Source organism: Aristolochia californica, unplaced genomic scaffold (assembly GCF_029961685.1).
Source record: "Aristolochia californica isolate CCGP_79_NKW_82.1479 unplaced genomic scaffold, dmAriCali1.0.hap1 SCAF_9, whole genome shotgun sequence".
Lineage (NCBI taxonomy): Eukaryota > Viridiplantae > Streptophyta > Magnoliopsida > Piperales > Aristolochiaceae > Aristolochia > Aristolochia californica.
In genome coordinates this window covers 35,941,804-35,962,331 of record NW_027182290.1, presented here as the reverse complement: position 1 = coordinate 35,962,331, position 20,528 = coordinate 35,941,804, and the positions used below count along the sequence as shown (strand labels likewise).

Below are 20,528 nucleotides of genomic sequence, written 5' to 3'. Positions count from 1 at the left end.
AGAATTTAGATATTACAAAAGTAATAATTTGATTAAGTATTTGGATATTATAAAATTCACTATTTGAAATTAAATAAATAATTATTTTTAAAATTATTTATTAATTTTAAAGTTAAAATAATTTTTGAATGTTTTTTTAATTTAAAAAAGTTAAAATTTATTTTAGTTTGGTCAAATTAAACAATCTAAAATAAAATTTAAATCTATTAAATTAAATTTATACAATAAAATATATATTTTTAGAAATTTATTATTTTTAATATTATATTAAATAACTATTTTAAGAATGAGAATTTAGATATTTTAAAGTAACAAATTGAATAATATTTGATAGTATAATTTTACTATATATATTTAATTAAATGAATAATATTAATTTTATTTATTTATTTATTATTTTAAAACAAATTAAAATATATTTAAGTTTAGTTAAATAAAACTATTATAAAATAAAATCTAAAAAAATATTTTTGTACAATACAATACCTCCTTTTTTCTTTACTGAAATTTATGAATTTTAATATTATATTTAATTAATGTTTAAAAGTAAAAAAATAGATATTAAAAAGTAAAATTTGTTTAAGTATTTTATTTATATTTATATTAAATAATTATTTTTTAAAAAATTATTTATTAATTTAGACAAGTTCAAATCCACCTTAACTTATTTATAAAAATTAAATAAAAATATTATAAAATTAAATCTATTAGGTTATTTTATTAATAATTTTCTTATATATTTTCCATTATAGCTGACACTAACACAACCAAGTAATTTACGTAATTCACTTTCACGATCACTTTTACTGCGTAATTCACTTTCAAAGTGCAAAAGAAAGGGATCGGTTCCAGGAGTCGTTAAAGATCGTTTAGTTTTTTCTTCATTTCAGCGTTCTGCAGCCTTCCCCTCCTCTGAAATCTGGAAGTCCAGTGCGCTCATCGGCGACTAAGAACGTTCGTAATACTTCCAGCGAACAATTTTTTCCTCAGGTAAGTGTTTCTGTTCTCTGGTTTTCCCCCTTTCGTTTTCATATTCTTGGAGATGACTGATTTCGTCTATTCGAGTAAAATCTTCCCTAAATAACCGTTACAGACGATCTTAGAGGAATATTCAACGTCTCCTGACAGTATTGGATTTCCGGCTATTAGTCACGACCCATCAGAGAATTTTCCCTCCATTTTCCTGTAAGTTCTTCACTTTTCTTCGTTCTTTTCTGTTTGATCTCAGTAGTATTAGATATTTTAATCTCAGTCGATATTTTGGGGCCTCCAATGTTCGAATGCGACTAAATCTCAAGATTGCACTCGTTCCCTTTCTTTGATATACAATAGCCCCTCATAGCAGCTCTCCTTTTCAATGTCGTAAAGTTATATTTTTTTCAACCTATGTCAAGATTTTTCCTGTCAACAGAATGACTTATATTGAGTACAAGTCAAGTGACCAGTGTCACTTAATTTTGATCCTGCATGTCTTCTTGCTCCATTTGGGACCAATAAATTTTTAGATATCTCGGATTTTATGTATGATATGCGGACAACTTATGGGTCCTTCTCGGATTTTTTGATGTCTGCCGTTTTCATTTCAGTTTCTTATTCAACTTTGTAAATATCTATGGTGGATAAAGGCAGTGATTTACAAAGAAGTACAGGCCGACTGTTAATTTAATTTCAGTGGCACTTTATTTTCTTACTGCGATGAGTTTATGGAATTTCCCTGCATGTGTGCCTACCAACCAATAGTTCGACTTACTACTAAAATCTCAAACCAGCATTTAAACATCAGGCCTATAGCATAAATGTGGACTTATGTAAGGATGTGGAGAATGAATGCATAGTTGTGGACTATAATGTTAGGTTGAATTTATATTATATAAATTGAAATCAAGGATCTATATACATTTTTAAATTTTTTATGTTTGACTATTTTAAAGAAAAAGTTAGAACTGTTAAATATTTTAAAAAGAAATGTATTTATGACATCATCAATGGTTGAACCGGCAGTCCGACCCCGGTTGAACCAGTCTGACCTGGACATGATCACCTAACTGAGTTGGTGACTGGGTTGGTTCTTATAACATTGGTAAGAGCATCTCCATAAGATCTTTGTTGTTGGTGCTCTTTCTCGCCCAAGGGTTCTATTGTTGCTCGGGCATTCTACATGTTGGTGCTTTCAGTCTCATTGTTGTTTAGCTTTGTGTGTGTGACAATTTATCTGTAATCCATTTCCATCCAAAGTCAAATGCTTTGGTATCTCCACACACCTAAGAACCTAATTTTCCCTCAGTTCACCGATCCTTAATTGTGGGCAAAGGTCGGGTCAAGGTTGGGTTTTGAACAACCCGAAGTGAACTCGACCCCAAAAAAATCCAAACAGATCTGGAAGTCCATACCCCCTTCCCCACCCCATTTCCCTTCCCTTCGACTTTCTCCCGCCCCATTCCTACCTCAAACCCATATCCTTGACCCATGGCCCAATTTACCATTCATTTAACATTATAAAAAGTTCTAGAAAAATTAGGATCCCAAATTATCAGTATGCAGCCGACGAGGCCTTGGGCAAGAAGAGCAACCCATTCAGGATCCGTTTTGAACCATTCATCTCTAATGATGGCTTTTGTTGGAGACACTAGCTTAGATGCCTGGATCAATGCAATAGGTACTTTCCTTTGGTTAAGAAATTCTTGGAGGATGGGTGGTGCCTAACCTTCTTAAGTTTTATGTTCTAGGACATAATATTCATGAGGGAGTATTGCTGACCGGGGCTACAATTTGAAATTACCTATGGGGACCAAAGAAACTTGTTTTGGGGTTATACCTTGCTCCCAACTTGTGTGTATTCAATAAGCCTTCTCGTTACAAATCTCTCCAGAACTAAATTGATCGATTCTTCACCATGAGGACCTTCGATTTAAGGGTTTCTCAACCAGGAGCTATTGGCGAGAGAGGAACTATCGCCAATGAAGCTCATATGGAACCTGGGCATCAATGTTGTTATGAGGAGTTCTTGGAGATGGTTCTAGCTAGCAGGAAGGAGGTGAATTGGTTTGCTTGGTATGAGGTCCTATGTTTGTGCATAACAGCCTAGCTCGATGGACGATGTGACAAACTCTCTGCCAGATGTACGTGATTCTAATAGCCGCCTCTTTGAATGTTGCCTGAGCATGTTTGAGCTGGCGATAACGGGCATATGTGATTCTGTGGATTTCCCATTGAATCTGCCGGTGATAGAATTTTGGAGACCTTGTCCCCATGAATCCCATTCTCGCCAGTATTTCGAGGAGAAGAACGAGGGGAAGATGATTCCGAAGTTGAACCAGTTTGAATCCCTGGCACAGGCTGGATATCAACATGATTTCAGTTTGGGTTTATGAACCTTTGAACCTCTGGTTCGGCCATTGGATGCTAGGCTGGGCACCTGAATGGTTCAGATTCGGTGGATCCATCTAAACCAATAACTACGCCTGCTTTATTATCCTGGGCAGGATGGATTTTGCCCTTTCTATTTAATATAGAGTCACCTCGTCCCCTTCAATTGCTGCCGGCGACTTTTCACATTCTGCGGCTGACAAGACTTGGTAGTAATGACTTTTCTTCTGAGGAGAAAGCTATTGAGAACTTGAGCTGTCTCCCTGGTCAGTGGCTTCCTTGTGAGTGGTTTTACTGGTTGATTGATTTGTGAAGAGGTTCATCCTTAAACAGGACTGCCTGGTATTGCAAATCCTCCACCCATATTGAAGCAATCAGATGGTCTGAAAGAGGAAAGGAGTGGGTAATTTTCACCCTTGCACTGTTAAGGCAACACCCATTAATGGTTTCAGGATCCAGCTTCAGGAAATGACTGATTTTCCCTGCAATTTCTTTGAAAATCCACTCGCTCCAAACATGAACAGTTACATTGCTGATGGTTATCCATGAAGTCTCCTCCCCAAAATTTCATCCCGTCGGACAATTCACTTATCTCAACAATCTGGTAGTTACGAGCCCGTGGCCCTAGATTTAGCACTCTTTCCTTCTCTTCAACCTTTGTTAAGGAAACTTACCAAGTTTGGTTCCCAGAAAGTGAAGGTTAGGCAGTTCCACCGTTTTTCATACCTCCTGAATCATTTTTTTCAAATCATCAGCCACAGCTTCATTAACCAGCAAAATACTTGTTTGAATAACATCAAAATAATTCCAAAAAAAAAAAAACATCAAACGTGTGCTATCAGAAAAATAGAAGAATTCTTGCAATGTTTTGATTTTCCTATGATTTTGAATTTTCCTCTTGCTTTTATAATCCATTCATCTTCCTCAATTGTTCTGTGTTTCAGGTGAGCATATAGTACCGAACATATAAAAGGTGAAATGCAGAAATTGGGAAATTTCAAGCTACCCCACTTCTTCAACTACCCACCTTATTTTACGTAAGCTCCTATAGGAGACTGCTGTTCATTTGTTGTCTGTTGTTCTATCTGCACAAGGTTTTGAAGCTTTCTAATATCTTAAATTTAACCAAACTGTTTGGAGTAATGCTTCATTTATTGTTTATTTTAAATTTCACACCATTATTTATTTTATTGATGTACCAATAGTATCCCATTGGCTCCTGTTGCAAATACTTCACTCCTGTGTAATTTATTGGAAAGGTCAGATTGAGAGAGGAAATACTAGCAAAGAAGCAAGAGTTGGTGGCTTCCTAGATATGTTTTATGTTGATAATGGCAAGTGGTGATTGAATGAAATTCACTTAAAAATTGAATTTTCACTCCTAAATCTGAATTTCTTTATAAATAACTTCCGTTGTAAAATTTGAAAATTTATGATACTAAAGGAGAATGAGCAAGGGTTGATTCAGCCAACTTCAACATAATGTGGTGTATTGTTAGTGAATAATTTCCTCCCTGGATGGATGTGACACATGAAAGCTGAAACATCCAGGCTACAGTCAGAACTTCAACAAAAATTCAAGAGATGATATTCTATGCTTTTTTTTTTTACAAGAGCTTTTGTATCTTGATTAAAGTTTTAACTATATTATCTCTTATCAGCTTGCAGCCAGTACGGGAAACACGAGTGAAACAGGTTCAGCTATGGAAAGAACTCATTCTTGAATATTGTAGATGCCAAAAGATATTTGTAATTAGCATAGAAGAAGAATTTCCCCTGTTCTCAAACCCAGTCATTGAAAGTAAGTTACCTCTGACCAGCTTCCAGGAGCTTCCACTCCTAAAAGTACTTAGGTTTGTTTTGTCTCATTTATTTAAATTTGTCATCCTTTTGAGTTTAATTTTTTTTTTCTAGAAATACTTTCATCCTTTTTAATGATGTTTTGTCACACAGGATCGCTAAACCATGAAGCTAGAAAGGTATTCCTTTCAGCTCTAGTATCAGAAGGTACATTGTCTTGGATAGGTTGTTTATGTCAGACTAAAACCAAGGACTACCTTTATCTGTTTTTCAAATTTCCCTCTCATTTCACAGGGCGTGCTGAATGGATGGACAAAGGACACAAAAAGTGCCTTATTCTGTGGCAGAGAATAGAAGACTGGGCAAATAGTATATTGCACTTTGTGAGTTGCATTATTCTTTCCATGTCAAGAAGCTAAACATGTCTAAATTTACGACAGCCAGATTTTAAATGTTTGTTGATGATCTTACAGTATACAACCAGAGACAGCTATTTTATAACAAAAAGATCTTCAGATGGGATTTATTTTCCTGAAAGATCCTTGCTGTCGTGCATTCATGGATTGTATAATATCCTTTTATAACCTGTGTTGTGTTTATGCGTTTGTGTAAGGCCCATGATCTATTTTCTGTGTGTAATCAGGTGAAAGAGAATGGATTTGAAGACAATGTCATGACTGTTGAAGACCTTCGATCAGGGGTTGAATCTCGAGGAACTGGTAAAAGTTTCTTTACAACTTATTTGTTTATTAGCTTATCTTTCTGGTTTGCATTCTCCTTTTTTATTTATACATTTTCACCATTTCATAACAAATATTATTTTCTGTATTCTCTTACATGATTCTTAATTACTATTTATGCACATGTTTGTTTGTGCGATTTAAATGCATGGAGCCATATCCTACTGTTTTGAGGTGCAAAGGTGCCAATCTAAAAAGGTTTTGAGCCATATCTAGACCAGCCTAATCAGTCATGGGGTCCAAATTCAGTAAGCCGGTACTAGTCATTTTTAATGTTGGTGCACAGTATCCTAGAGTTGTTTGAGATGGTATTTAGTGGTTAAAGTAACAGGTTTTTCTTTTACAAATTTTATTTTTTAGTATGAGTGGTTATAAAGTAACATAAGAATTGTTGTAAGGTAATTTTGTTATTAGTTGGAAATACACATGAACATTTGATATGTGTGAAATCTTCAAGAAACATGAAAGATCTTTAGATATACAGGGAAACAAATAAATTGAAAACGTCTATCTCACAAGACTTCAAAAATCTTTCTGTGATATATGATCTTATGGTTTTTTATTTGAGAAAGGCTAAGAAGTTTTAAGTAAAGATGCAATTGCAGTGAATCTATTTACTTTCAAATGATATTGAATTCTACGGTCTTACTCTCCTCCGCTCTTTTGCTATCTTGTCCTATTTTTTTCTTTAGTTTTTCTTCTCATTTTTGCTTGTTATCTAAACCTGTTAGACTATTTACCTACACTTTTGACCTTGGATGCTCAGGCCTAGGGACCTGATACTAAGTGTCTGACTTGTTTTCTTTTGAATAGTAAGGATCTTGAGGCTTGTAGCTGTTAAGGTTAAATACTATATTTTTTTCTTGAATTTTCAACATGTATATTGGTAGCAACTAGGGGTAGAAGCAAATTTATTTCTTTTTCCTATTGTCAAAAAGTGTGCAATTTTGAAATGTGGCCTTTCAGTAATCCGTTTTCCTCTGCCCTTGCATCCTATAACTCAGACCTGGAAGGGATTGACCGCAGTGTGTTGATGAGAGCCCTGAAAATATTGGAACAGAAAGGGAAAGCTGCAATTTTCAAGGGAAACTCGGCAGATGATGAAGGGGTGAAATTTTCTGCATAAGTTTTGCATCATCTACTAACAATTTCCTTCAAAACCAAGCCTGTAAAGTCTAATGGGTGGTCTTGAATCAAGGCCAATTTTATAGCCTACTTGCAAATGCAGAATTTGTCATTGGCATCTAACTTATCAGAAACTAAATCGAAATGCATCTCAGATATGTTGTTGAAAACTCGTAAATTCAAAACTCGTGCCTTGTAATTAATATCCTGTCTTCTTAATGATATTTTATGAAGATATTGCTTTTAAGGTCGCTGCTTGTTGTAGTTTAGTGCCTAAAACGCAGGGTTATTTATAACCTTTTTCCTTTTTGGGTGTTATAGATTAATGTAAAACAGGCTCTGGTGACCTGCAATTTAGACATTTTGTTTAGCATTTTTTAAGAATAAATTGTGAAAAATTCCCTAATTTGCTGAATGCAATGGCGAGGGAGTGGCGGCTCTCCATATTTGTATTAATCTTATCTTTAAATAATGAACGCCTGCGGCACGGCTCCCACAGAGACGGGAGAAATCCCCTCACGATGCTTCTCTCTCTCCCTCTCTGCAATGATTTGATCTTTGGAACAGATTTTGAATTTGTAGTAGAAACCCAGCTGTAGTAACTATTAAGCTGTCGATCTTATGCAACTTTTGTTCGTTTCGAGGACGGAAAGCAACCCAACGCCATTACAGACGTCCGCGGTTCTCATGCTTAGTTCAAGCTCTAGCTAAAGCCTGCGAATGTCTCGTCTCTTTCTTCGAGTATCAGCGAGCCAGCTGCTTTTGCTTACTCGATCAATCAGGATGAGATTTTCATCGTCTTTCCCTTCACATGCAAAATTCCACTCAATCTGGTTTGCTCGTCGGTCACAGAAGAAAAGCTGGCTATCCGTGTAAAAACAATCGGTCTCTTTCATACGAAGACGATGTATCTTCTTGGGTTTAGAGAAAACCAAGAAAATAATTCTTTCAGTTTTTTGAAAATAGAAAAGAATTCTTTCGTAAGGTAATGATTTTCCCGTTTCTTGTGCGTCTGTGAAAGGTAAATAAATGGGAAGCTGCCGGCTAGATTCAGCAGAGAACCTTGTGGGGTTTTCGACAGCAGAAAAAAATTCTATTCTCACGAAGAAAACGGCTCGTCTTCTGGATGTTTCAGCAACTGCTAAAAGCCTAAAACAACGAAGAAGAAGACTCAATTCCGTGTGTTCGTTGCGCCATATTCATGTCAATTATCAACTAGCTCGTCTCTTTCAGTCTTTCTAAGTCGTCTCCCACGAGATAGAATCGACATTGGTTGACATGGAAGCTGTAGAAGGGCTTCTGATAAAGGGAAAAAAAAAAACGAAGATGACGACCGATGAGATGCCATTCTTTTCAAGTTTCTGGTGAACTGAGGGACCCCTTCCAGTTTCGGAATTCAAAAGCCTCATTTCTTCATTTTCCAAAAGTCATTACCCTTTTTCTGCATCTTCTTCTGAACATGATATAATTAAACTTTAAGAAACTCCCAACCCATGAAAAAATTAATCCTCGAGCGAATCCAAGGACGAATTGCAACTGTAAGACTGAAAATTAAAACCGACCATCCCAATGAACAGGGCTATAGAGTAGAATAAGATGTATGAATGGATTTAAGTTTATGATTGATGATGAAAACGAAGATAACACTGTCGTCAAGTAGAACTGCTCTGCAATAAAGACACAAAGCAATCATTTTACGAGAAGCAGAAGGGTCAATGTGAAATGATTGGGTGACCAGTTCTATCCCCAACTCTTAGAAAGGAAAAGTATATTTTTAAAGACTAATTAATAGGAACTAGGGGAATCAACTGAATTGCTAATTTATATCATCCTCCAGACAAAAATCAGGTTCCAGCAACAGAGACTCTGTTCTTCTTTATTTTGCAGAGTACAACTTGTGCATTTATCTTCATCAGGAGACGGAAAAGGAAATGCCCGTATTGTACTCTATTTCTGGAACTTTGCAGAACGACTTTTAACAGCCTAACGAAAAAGGAATACTACAATCAAGGAAGAAAATGTGGAAGAAGAAGAGATATTACTGCGGAATCACAACAAAAGAATCGTAAATAGAAAATTCTGATTCATCCCGCAAACCCAGAACAAAATATGAAATTCTGAGCTTTCGAATCAACAATCTAACTCAAAAAACATATCTTAGATACAGAGAGAACGAAAACGAAAAGGAAAACAGAGGGAAAAAAGTCTTCTTTCCCCCTCTGTTTCTTCCATTGTAACGCACATCTCAAAACCCCATGGAAGAGAATAACACATCAATTATGAAGCGGGTTCGCTCCACTCGGCGTTAACCTCTCCTGCTCTTCGAAAACCGCGGCGCCTCTCCTAAACCCATGGTTTAATCTTCTGTACTGAACTCTGCTGTTGTGATCGTTCCAACCATTGAAGGAAATTACAAGCGAATATGAAGAGTGCTCTTGTGTTGCTGAAACCAGCAGAAGAGGAAGTATAGAGAACATGAGAAACATTTGTGCTTGTTTCATGTTCTCTGTAATTTCTCCAAGTGAAGAAGGAGTTTGTGAAAGAAGGGTGACTGATATCAAGGACTCGGAAGGGTTGTAGAAAAGCATTGTCGAGAGGCTGAGGGGAAACACCTGGATTGGCGCTGAAGTTTCAATTTATCGAATATTCAGTCCAACTCTGTTTCCAAAGTGGTTTTCATGAAGCAAATGGGACTGGTGACATTATAGGATACCTCTGATCGGCTGATCTTCTTCTTAAAAGGGTATTCTGGGAGCCATATTTTTCATACGTGTTTGTGAAGTTCTTTCTGAATATTGATTATCAATTGAGATGAACACAACGTATTTTGCCTTTTGCTTTTCTATAAGAATATTAAAATATTATATTTATAAAAAATATAATAATTATATATTTAATAAAATAATATAAAATATTTAAGTATTAACATAATGTAGTTTTTTCCTTCATTGAGATTTTTTTTTTTGAATTATCGAAATAAGAAATCAAAATAATAAGAACATAAGAAACCCCACACCAAAAAATAGTATTTTAATGTAAAATAAAATAAAATAAAAAGTAAATAGATTTGGTGATATTGTAATAACAAACAAAAAAGAGAATAAATAAAAAGTAACTAAAAGGCCAAGTCCATCAATTTGTAAATATAAAAAACCTAAAATAGTATTTAATATAAAATAAAAACATTAAATAGCTTTAATAATTATAGAATTAAAATCTAAATCCAACCGAAACCCTAAACCCTAAACCCTGAACCCGACACAGTATTTTTTTCTGAAACTTAAAACCCATCAAGATTTTTAGGGTTGGGTCGATCAAGTTCCTTGAGAAACCGCTAGCCAAAGAGCTAAAAGAGAGTTTTACCAGCAGGTAAAATGAGAAAGCATGCAAAGATACAACGAAATAACTGAATCTGGAGGCAGCAAAGTGGATTGGGGAACAATGTGATCGGACAGCGTTTGAACTTCTTAGTCGTGTTTTGCCTGTTAAAATTGTTCGAAGTTGAGGATTCTTCTAAGAGGACATTCGCTCTTATCCGAGCTGAGGGACGTTCTGCTCAAATCCGCCTCCCGTCTCTTATGTTGGCGTTATCTTCTTCACCGTTTCTTTTTACTTCCGGCATCGGTGGTGGATTCACCGGCAAATATCGATCGGTCAGGTCCTCCGCCGAGCGGCAGTCTCTCTTTAACCGCATTGCTCCAGTTTATGATACTGTACGTCCCTGCTGCCTTTCGATTCTTCTATTCGTTCCGATTTCAGATAAGAGATTAGTTGAAAGGAAAAAAGCTAACCAAAATGATGTTGTCTAAGGTCCAGTCCGACCGGTAAAAGGCACACTTACCTCGACTTGATCAATTACATGCTTGCAACAGTTTTTTCCTTCTTTTTATGTTATGGATTTCGGTTTTCATTTCTAAAATCTGCTGGCAGTTGAATGACTCGTTGAGTCTGGGGCAGCACCGCGTGTGGAAAAGGATGGCAGTCTCCTGGAGTGGGTATCTATTGAGCCGTCCCTGAGGCGCTTGTATTGTCTTATTTGTCTGTAGCCTTTCGTTTGACCATTGCTCTTATGGCAGGGCAAAGATAGGAGATTCCGTGCTTGATTTATGTTGTGGAAGCGGCGACTTATCCTTCCTTCTATCTGAGAAAGTCGGATTGTCAGGGAAGGTGCTTCAATTGTTCTTTCTCTTTACAGAATTAGACTCTACCTATCAGTTAATTTTTAGATTATAGGCTTCTTAAATGAATATCCGTGGTCGGCCTCCCTTCGTCATCTTTGCTAACAGAGCTGGTTTGGTCTTATTTTGCAATAGGCATAACATTCATTCTCTCTTGAACGTCCACCACCAGATCTCTTTGACAAATTTCACATATCCAACTGTTTTTATGTTGAATGCTGCTTCAGATCCCTCTTACGAATTATGACATGGCTCCCTGTAGCCATGGTACCTAATGTGTACTTCACGATACCTTTCAGGATTTGGAGCTACCCTATATGGTTCTATCAAACAAATAGAGATGGATATGGCACTCTGTTATCTCAGATTTGGTTACTTGATACCACTATTGTCGAATATTGATTTGTAGGCTCTCATTGAGAAGGCTTTATCAGAAGTTAAAAGCTTGTTTCCCTGTTCTCTTTCTTCTACTCGTCTTCACTTTCTGCTCTCACGTGTTTGTACAGTGATATCAGTATCAAAGTTTAGATATTTCATCTTTGGAAGTTGAGGATGTTCTTAGCATTTGTCCATATCTGTTGGCATCTCTTAGTCTTCATAACCAAGCGATTTTTATGAACTGCATGATATGCTGCAGGTAACTGGTCTTGATTTTTCAAAAGAGCAACTGTCGGTTGCTTCGGTTAAACAAGCCTCATTATGGAAGTCTTGCTACAAAAATATATCGTGAGTATCTGATAGTATTAGCTTTAGAATAACATGAATATCTCATTATTTGTGCCTTTAACTCAGAAGCAGTTCCTGCACAGCTTGCAATGTTAGTCTTTATAATGCATCAAAGTAAGATTCCTAAAAATTGAATCTATTAATAACTGTCGGTTGCTTCGGTTCAACAAACCTCATTATGGAAGTCTTGCTACAAAAATATTACATGAGTATCTGATAATATTAGCTTTAGAATAACATGAAATATCTCATTATTTATGCCTTTAACTCAGAAGCAGCTCCTGCACAGATTGCAATGTTAGTCTTTATAGTGCATCAAAGTAAGATTCCTAAAAACTGAAATCTTTTATTTTCTCGTGTTTGAGTTCAATCCTTACTATGAAGTCATCTGAGTGATCTATGGGCCTCATAACCTATGAACGAGAATGCCAACAGAGAAAATTAAGCTACTCCGGGTTGGTACTGATTTTGATGTTACTTGATGTTCAAACCACCTCAAATTAAATTTTGGCTCCCGCTGTCAAGGTAATCTCATCCCCTTGGGGTGTGACAGAGATTCTAAGGACCATGGATGTAGGCTTGTTGCTCTAAATCAAAGCTCTGTAGTGGAACTCGCTTCACAGTAACTGAAACATTGATTTTCATATTAAGCTCTTTGTTCAGCATATTGTTAAAGGGGAATTGTGCAATTGAGTTCAGTTGGTTAGAAGCCGTGAACAAAGACTAAGCATTACTCAACCTATGTTTTCCTGGGCATTTGTGGAATTCGAGCTCATTAAAGCAAATATCTTGGGTCAATTTATTGTCAAAGGGGCACTAGTTAATTGTATTCAGATGGATGAATACCACTACTCTCCTTTCTAGTGCCTTCTCTGTTTTTGGTGATCTCCTGTGAAATCCTTTCTATTGTTTGTTTCATACTCCTTGATCTGCTAACTCCAGTGGCGCACAACGTTGCAGAGGAGTTTCATGTCAATACCTAGTCCTAGAGAATCCTTTTGCCTCCTTAGGAGGCTGGTTATTCAGTGCTGGCCCTTACCCTCCCATTTGAAGATCACCCCCTGTATCTTTACCTAAGTTTGGACCTAGATCCTGATAATTTAATTGTTTATGGCTTTTCCAGTGTTCTAAGTGGGGTTTTTTGGGTGGGTGCATTGCATAACTTAGCCTTTTGAGTTGGAGAGTTAATTACAGATTTTCAATTAATGTAGTTTTATTTTATTTTTGGTATTAGATGATAGTTTTCATTAAAATGTGAAACAAAAGATCTACCCATAGTGGACTCTCTAGCCACAGGGAGTCACCTTCTTGGATTTTATTTAACATACTTGGATATTTATTCTTATTACATTTGAAAAATTTTCAGTTGCCTTTCTGAGAAGAAAAAACAAATTATTGATCCACATTATGAATTGCAGGTGGGTTGAAGGAGATGCACTTGATTTACATTTTCCAGATGAATACTTTGATGCAATCACCATGGGTTATGGGCTTCGTAATTTGATAGACAAGAGGGTTGCTATGAAGGAGATTCATCGAGTCCTGAGGCCAGGTTCCTATTTTATCTGTTTTGATCTGTTGCCTGCAGATATTGTTTCTTGATAGCATCACTTCATATTGGCATTGCAGGCTCCAGAGTTTCTATATTGGACTTCAACAAGAGCACAAATACATATGTCACCCTTCTTCAGGTAGTCTGACAGCACAGGTAGCAGTCTTTTATAGCTTTTCTGAATATCCTTTTCCGAGTTTCAAGAATGTTACTCAATTTTAGTGGGCCCGTTCATTCTCCAAAGTCCAATTTAAAACATTGTCTGTGTATGATTAATTGATTTTCGGCATTCATACATTACTGATTACTGAACCGGGTCTTTTTGGGTATTTCTTTAACATGCTGAAAGGGGATCATAGCAGGACAGTTAAAAGAGACAAAATGAAGGAAAGAGAGCAGCAAAGAAGAGATGAGTGAACAGTAATAATTTGCCAATCATGTCCAACCACTATAGTAACTAACAACAAGTGAAGATGTGGAGTTAGCAGTCCTGTCACTGGAATGCTACAATAATAACTGAAAAATGAATATCCTCTTCATACAGTTGCCTAAGTTCTCTTTACAATGGCCTAATTTCTTGGTAGGGTTCAAAAAATAGTCCAAATCTTTGAGAATTCCTAATCAAGATTTTAGAGGGTTGATTGCATGTATGCTAAGTGCTTCTGAGATTGCTCAAGTAGGGTTATGCATTTTAGGAAAATCATTTGCATGGGACGAGAGTGATCTCTGATCCTGTGACAAATGTTCTTCTATAAAAGCCACAATTTTTAGTTTGCGATGGATAAGCTGCTAGTGATAGTTGAGAATGATAGATGTTTCATTCTTAAATTATCATTCTCCTATCAATCGAAGGTACTGAACTTACTAACTTGTCCTGATGGTTTTCATTTTGAAGGAGTGGATGTTAGACAATGTTGTGGTGCCAGTCGCAACAAGTTATGGATTAACTGAACAGTACAAGTACTTAAAAAGCTCGATCAGAGATTTCTTAACAGGTCTGCTGTCTTTAAGTTTTAGCTATATAACAAATAACAGTAAATTTGAGAGAAAAGCAGAGAGGCTCAGAATTGAATGTTCTATTATTTAGGGCAGTGTCCTGCCTTTCTTAATGCAATCTTTCTGTCAAATATGGTGGCTGCTTCCTTTGATTTGAGACTTTCAGCTCTTACAAAATTTAGGAATCCCACTAATTGCACCTGACCTATACAACTCAGCCTCGAACATGTAATTATCAACCATTTCTCCAGTCATGTTATGTCATAATCATTGCTTTTCTCTAAGACGTATCCTTGACCTCACTGGATTTTTTTGCTAACAGAGACCGCTTGTTACAGGTCCAGAGCAGGAGAAACTTGCTAAGGAAGTGGGTTTTGGGAATGCCAAGCACTATGAGATTGGTGGGGGTTTAATGGGGGCATTGGTAGCCACTCGATAGTATCGGATTTATAGGGTTAGTTTAACAACTAACAAGGGTGTAGTAGGCTCTTTTGACGTGTCCCGGAATGTTACCAAAAAGAAGTCTGTATCTCAAAACTCTTGTATCGGAAAGCTTTGTTTCTTAGCTCTGTATCTTCAAAACTCTGTATCAGAAAGCCTATTTGTCCGGCTAACCATGGTCCTTATTCCATGTTTATCACATGTCTATATATTCCTATCTTGAGGTTGTTATATAACAAATAAAAATGTGTTACATGTAAACTGTACACCAATGCACCCCCTCATCCTGCTTGTCTGGGACACCAATCTGCATGTCTTCCAGCCGCACCTTTCAACCATGTGTATGCAAGAACTCTACTTTTGTCGTGTCTATGTTGCTACCTCGGATAGAAGCTGTAAGAGACGCTGCCAACTGAGTAGGAAGTGGAGTTGTAAAGGGGCCGCGGAGGGGCGTCGCTGGTGTCATTAAGCTCCATGGTCCTTTCATCTACAAAAGGTGGATTTGTGGGAGGCGGTAGTTCCTTCTCCTTCCTCTGAAGCATAAGTAGGACTCTTGACATTGGTGGACGTAACGCATGGTTCTCTTGTGTGCACAGCAGCGCCACATGCACCACTCTCAGGATTTCTTCCTTTATCGCTTCACTGTTTTGATAATTGTGGAGTAAAAGATTTGAGTCAATCAAGTCTTCCATCTTTTTTGCCTGGAAATGTCTCCATGTCTGACATCCAAAAGTTAAACAGAGGGAGAAACTGTATTTCATCAGAATGATCTCTACTATAAGGTGCCCAAGCTTTTGGGGCTCAGAAATCATTAGGGGATCGTACATGGATAATTTAAGGCCCTTCATTAGAAGGGTAGTGTTTGAAAGGTAAAGATTTACCGCCGTAACCAGGCTGTCCGTGTAGTCATACTCTCTAGTCTTGTTGTTTTGTCTCCCAGTCACGATCTCCATCAAAAGCACCCCAAAGCTGTAGACGTCTACCTTCTCAGTTAATTGACCATGCGCTAGGTACTCTGGGGCCATATATCCCCTGTAGTTCAAACAATTGCAAACGCATATAAATATACCAAGAGTAAGCATGGCTGTGTACATTAGGGAACCGAGCACTCACAATGTTCCCGCTATGGCAGTGCTAATGTGGCTTTTATCATCTTCGAAAGACCTAGCTAATCCAAAATCAGCAATTTTAGCTCGAAGCTTTGAATCTAGCAAAATGTTGCTTGCTTTGATGTCCCTGTGAATGATCCTGACCTTGGAGTTCTCATGGAGGTATGCTAAGCCTTCCACTGTCCCAACAATTATTTCAAATCTTTTGTCCCAGCTTAAAGCCTTACCTTTGTCTGCATCTGCAATGTAGTCAATGGATTACACAGATCGTATGGGTAGTCGGTTACAATATAAAGCAAAACTGCCTAATGTGAACGAGAGCAGTTTATTAGTACCGAAGATAAAGCAGTCAAGGCTCTTGTTAGCGAGGAATTCATAGACAAGAAGGCTTTCTGGTCCTGAACAATTGCAACCCAACAGCCGAACGAGGTTTTTGTGCTCCACGCTGCTGATTATGTTGACTTCATTGTAGAAGTCCGCAGCTCTGTGTTTGTTGTTTAAAAAGAGTCTCTTCACAGCAATCTCTCTTCCATCAGCCAAAACTCCCTGTAAATATATGTTACTCACAGAAACTTAACAATCTATATTTTTAAGCAAACAGTTTTTCTTGTGCGCAGGTAATTTACCTTATAAACTGATCCAAATCCTCCTTGCCCGAGTTTATTCGCTACGTCAAATGATCCAGTGGCCTTCTCAAGTGTGGAGTACTTGAAGTTCAAACTGCTATCGTTAAGGGTGGATGCCATTTGCTCAGCGTCATTTGAACCTGAAGATGAAATTCAAAAGTTTAACGTCAGTGCCTGGACACTGTCGATTTTTTCAGAAGTCTGACATAGAACGCTATTATAAAAAATAAATAAGTAAATTAAAATAAAACAAAAAACAGTGATATAGTGTGGCTGATTTGTACCTTTACGCTTCTTTTGTATTTTCCTTTGCTTCCAGATGTAGCAGCCAATAACGGCTCCTGCCAAAACAACAACTACAGAACTCACAGTGGCAACTACAATTACTAACGTGCTCACTGCGAATTCATACGAATTTCATTAAGAGGGAAGGACGATGACGGAGGCCTATCGAACAAATCAATGTAAAGAAAAATTCCATTGAACAAGCACCAACTGATAACCCTATACCGTTTTACCTTTGGAATTCCCGCTTGGTTCTGGATTCATGAAGTCTTTATTAGAATACTGCAAATAACATCCAGTATTCAGTGCACGCCCCTCTGTCCGAGGTAAGCATTTTGACACAGAAGCAGAAGCATTCTCCAAACATGCAATGCAAGAGCTCAAATTCAAGGTCTTCCAGCAATCAGCCAGCACATAAGCTGAGTCATTGCCAGAGAACGGCACTCTTGCTCTGGCATATCCATCGTTTGCCGGCGCATCTGCGGTAGCATCCGAAATTGCACGTCTCACCGACTCTTCAAACCTGGTGCTCTTCAGCGTTGCATTCCCACAGACGGCAGTGTCCTGTGGGCCACTGATTTCTTCAAAGAAGCTATAATTCTCAGCTCGCATGAAACAGCCGTCCAGGTAAATGCGACCACCATTATAGGGGAAACACTGGGGAAGAAGAGTTCGAGCCTCGGCATAGCAAAGTATACAGTCAAGTGATGGCAGATCCCCGTAGCATTGCGCAAGTCCGTAGCTTGCATCGGGTGGCTTCCCTATGATTGATACTCCATAGCGAGAACTCCGAATTTGGGTGCTTATATTCTCCATGGTGGCCACGAAGTTTGGCACGTAGATTGTGGAATTGTGCTCTAGTTGGTGTGTACAGGTCAAATTTATCTTGTGGGTTCTGGGGTCTCCAGTAGTTTCTGCTGATAGGTAAAGGACAACGAGCATGAATAGTAGAGCACAAAATCCAACATTTTTCTTCATTTTACGAGCTTTTGTATGAACCTGTTTAAGAAAGAAATGAGAGAACAACGTGTTACCGACCACCTTCATGGATCAGAAAATAACATGTAAAATGTCGATTATATCCTGGTATGGAAGGTTTTGCAGAAATCAGAATTGGTATGGAATATCATGTTTGTAACGACTAAATAACGGTGCTTAAGGGACCAAAGCCATCCACATTGGGTTAACTGTGAAACAGTCGTATTCTTAAGGGCTGCACACAGGTTCAACAAGAACTCATCCTAACCTTGATCCATTCTGTATTCTAACAAGTCGGCCCCTTTCCACAAGGTCGAGACGGGCTTGGTAAAAATATTTACCAGGGATTGCATTTTCCACTCTGAATCGCAAGGTCCTGTTGTCGTATCGTCTATGAACTTTTTAGATGTGAAGACTTGTAAAAAAATTCACTTTAAAGACGAAAATTAAGAAAATTGAGATTTTGTTCAGGAAATTGAATCAGACTTGTATTCTATCATCTAAATTCTAATGAAAATATTAGAATAATAATAGATAATTTAATTAAAACATTTGAAAAGCTAAAATTTCGGTAAATAACTATAGGCTGTTTGATTGATGCGTAACGGCGAAGGAACAAGAAAAAAGTTTGGAAACAAAGACACAACAAACGTGAACAATTTTTGCAGGAATGGGTTCAGAAGGTACGTCGGCAAGAACCGGATTTCAAAAACAAATCCCCGAATCGGGCACGCAAATGTACTTATGAGGTGGCAGCAACCAAAAAAGTCATTCATTTTGACTTTTGACAATGAGACAGATAGCTTCAGATGAAGACAACCAATTAATAGCAGATAATAATAATAATAATAATAATAATAAAATAAAATAAAATAAAAGGAAAGCTTCAGGTGTCACCTTATTGTCGATGAGTCACCCCCGCACATTCATTTAAGCGACCTAACAATCAGGAAGAACCATCAATGTGTCAGCCCGCAGCCCGTATCGACCTCAGTGGTAGGACCCTATCATTGAATGCAAATAAGAAAATTACCACATGGTACGAAGTCGGAGGCGCGAAAGCGCCCTTCAACCGATGCTTCTTGCTAGGACATTGGATATTGAAGGCCACATGGCCTGGAGTTTCTGCTTGATCCAGCAGAAACTGCAACCATCAATTAGTTGGTTGGGTGTGTGGACAGGTTACGGGTTACCCCCGCTCCACTCCTACCCGATCATGAGCAGGAACCCCGGTCCAGCCTTTTTTAAGGCTCACAGACTAACAGCGGCTTGAAGCAGATTCAGCATGGTCGCGGTTATAATTTGCAAACTGCGAACAGTACGCAGGCTGGTGACGCCGCGGGGATGGAAACTGAAAGTGCAGTTTCAGAAATCCCCATCGTCACGCACGGAACGATGGACATGGGAGTTTGAAATTTTGAAGACGAAGCACGGAATGATGATGAAAAAGGAAATTTGAAGACTAAGTTACATTGATTGGTTAGCAGCCGGATTTCAGCCTTTGACACCGCCAAGCTGTAAACCATGACGTCGCCTGATGAGCATTTCAAAAGTTGTAGGCCAGGCCCAAGCCAAATATGCATCCCTAGCTCGAGTCGTAGACACTCTGGCGCAACCCCGACAGGCACATTATAAAAATTCTGGAAAACTACTACAATTGGCATAAAAATAGAAAAAATACTAAGATAATATAAAGAGTCACTAAGTATGAAAATCACGTGGCTTCAAGACTTTTTTTACCTCTATCGACAATTAGAGAGGTGTTCGTAATCGGAAACGGAGAAGCAGAAACTTCAGAAACCAGACGTGATCTAACTGTTCTTTTTACTTTTCTTTTCTTGGAATACTTAAAAATGATAGTGATGATAATTGACAAATTCCTGAAAATACCGGCTACAAATTACCCTGTACCAATTCGCATCGTCAAAAAAGGGAGTTAGAGAGAGAGAGAGAGAGAGAGAGAGAGAGAGAGAGAGCGAACCGCAGATCTTTGCGATTCTCGCTTCTCCGGGAAGAAAAATAGCGGAACATATTTATCGCAACTCTCGTCGCTACTGAAGTAGATCTAAGTAATTAAAACGAACTCAAGAAGACAAGAAGAAGCTTCTATGCACCACGATTAGGATCAGCAGAGTTTAAAAAAAAAAAAAAAAGTAAAAAGCTTCCTATGGAACATTCAAAACAAGAAATTCGGTAAAAACCATAGCAGCATCGAAAAATCTCATCATTTTTGGGAGATCGAACCTCGCCTATGTAGTTCGGTTCGAGCTCCAAAATCAAAATTTCCTAAGACGGATAAGGAGATCCGTTAAAATTTTAAAGAAAAAAACCACAGAGCGGCCACATCATCCAAACGAAATAATTTACTCACATCAGTTTCTTACCATTTGCGACGGCGGAGGAAAGCTTCGGACCTTTAAGCTACTCTTAAGTCCATGACGGAAATCTCGCACGATCAAAGCGCTTAAAAGCCTTCAAGAGGATCGGAGAGCCGACAGAAGGGATAGAAGATGGAAAGGGAAGAGGCTCAGTGTAATTCATGGAAGGAAGAAGGAAAGAAGGGGAAGAGTCAGTTTTGATGACCTGTGAATTGCTGTTGTTGGTCT

General features: G+C 37.8%; 3 protein-coding genes across 11 annotated transcripts; 2 read left to right on the top strand and 1 right to left on the bottom strand.

Moving 5' to 3' along the window:
- The first annotated feature begins 867 nt into the window (after positions 1-867).
- Positions 868-7,234, top strand: LOC137941844 (vacuolar protein sorting-associated protein 25). The gene is made up of 8 exons (XM_068787441.1): positions 868-990; positions 1,094-1,185; positions 4,311-4,403; positions 5,028-5,167; positions 5,320-5,373; positions 5,461-5,549; positions 5,810-5,885; positions 6,911-7,234. Exons 3-8 carry the CDS (start codon positions 4,345-4,347, stop codon positions 7,030-7,032), a joined length of 540 nt encoding a protein of 179 aa, XP_068643542.1. The 5' UTR covers positions 868-990; positions 1,094-1,185; positions 4,311-4,344; the 3' UTR covers positions 7,033-7,234.
- A 3,177-nt stretch (positions 7,235-10,411) lies between these two features.
- Positions 10,412-15,149, top strand: LOC137940300 (2-phytyl-1,4-beta-naphthoquinone methyltransferase, chloroplastic). 2 transcript variants are annotated; one of them, XM_068785275.1, is made up of 8 exons: positions 10,412-10,744; positions 10,962-11,026; positions 11,108-11,198; positions 11,847-11,935; positions 13,354-13,487; positions 13,565-13,626; positions 14,383-14,482; positions 14,822-15,149. In XM_068785275.1, exons 1-8 carry the CDS (start codon positions 10,610-10,612, stop codon positions 14,920-14,922), a joined length of 777 nt encoding a protein of 258 aa, XP_068641376.1. In that variant the 5' UTR covers positions 10,412-10,609; the 3' UTR covers positions 14,923-15,149. The 2 variants fall into 2 exon arrangements, with proteins under 2 accessions (XP_068641376.1, XP_068641377.1); XM_068785276.1 differs by lacking the exon at positions 10,412-10,744 and adding an exon at positions 10,776-10,855.
- On the bottom strand, positions 15,020-20,521 carry LOC137940295 (cysteine-rich receptor-like protein kinase 2). 8 transcript variants are annotated; one of them, XM_068785259.1, is made up of 10 exons: positions 20,307-20,521; positions 19,394-19,562; positions 18,820-18,926; positions 17,178-17,943; positions 16,944-17,057; positions 16,660-16,799; positions 16,369-16,579; positions 16,038-16,272; positions 15,806-15,956; positions 15,020-15,643 (listed from the first exon to the last, which is right to left on the bottom strand). In XM_068785259.1, exons 4-10 carry the CDS (start codon positions 17,920-17,922, stop codon positions 15,302-15,304), a joined length of 1,938 nt encoding a protein of 645 aa, XP_068641360.1. In that variant the 5' UTR covers positions 17,923-17,943; positions 18,820-18,926; positions 19,394-19,562; positions 20,307-20,521; the 3' UTR covers positions 15,020-15,301. The 8 variants fall into 8 exon arrangements, with proteins under 8 accessions (XP_068641360.1, XP_068641364.1, XP_068641361.1 ...); XM_068785263.1 differs by having other exon boundaries at positions 18,820-18,861; XM_068785260.1 differs by having other exon boundaries at positions 19,394-19,528.
- Positions 20,522-20,528: the final 7 nt, after the last annotated feature.

Coding starts and splice junctions, on each gene's coding strand:
- LOC137940295 (XM_068785257.1), bottom strand. Junction 17,058..17,177: donor ACCAAGCGGGAATTCCAAAG/GTAAAACGGTAT, acceptor ATGAATTCGCAG/TGAGCACGTTAGTAATTGTA. Junction 15,957..16,037: donor ACTGCCATAGCGGGAACATT/GTGAGTGCTCGG, acceptor TTTGAACTACAG/GGGATATATGGCCCCAGAGT.
- LOC137940300 (XM_068785275.1), top strand. CDS start 10,610: ATGTTGGCGTTATCTTCTTCACCGTTTCTTTTTACTTCCGGCATCGGT. Junction 11,027..11,107: donor ATGGCAGTCTCCTGGAGTGG/GTATCTATTGAG, acceptor CTCTTATGGCAG/GGCAAAGATAGGAGATTCCG. Junction 14,483..14,821: donor GATCAGAGATTTCTTAACAG/GTCTGCTGTCTT, acceptor CGCTTGTTACAG/GTCCAGAGCAGGAGAAACTT.
- LOC137941844 (XM_068787441.1), top strand. CDS start 4,345: ATGCAGAAATTGGGAAATTTCAAGCTACCCCACTTCTTCAACTACCCA. Junction 4,404..5,027: donor AACTACCCACCTTATTTTAC/GTAAGCTCCTAT, acceptor ATCTCTTATCAG/CTTGCAGCCAGTACGGGAAA. Junction 5,886..6,910: donor GGTTGAATCTCGAGGAACTG/GTAAAAGTTTCT, acceptor CCTATAACTCAG/ACCTGGAAGGGATTGACCGC.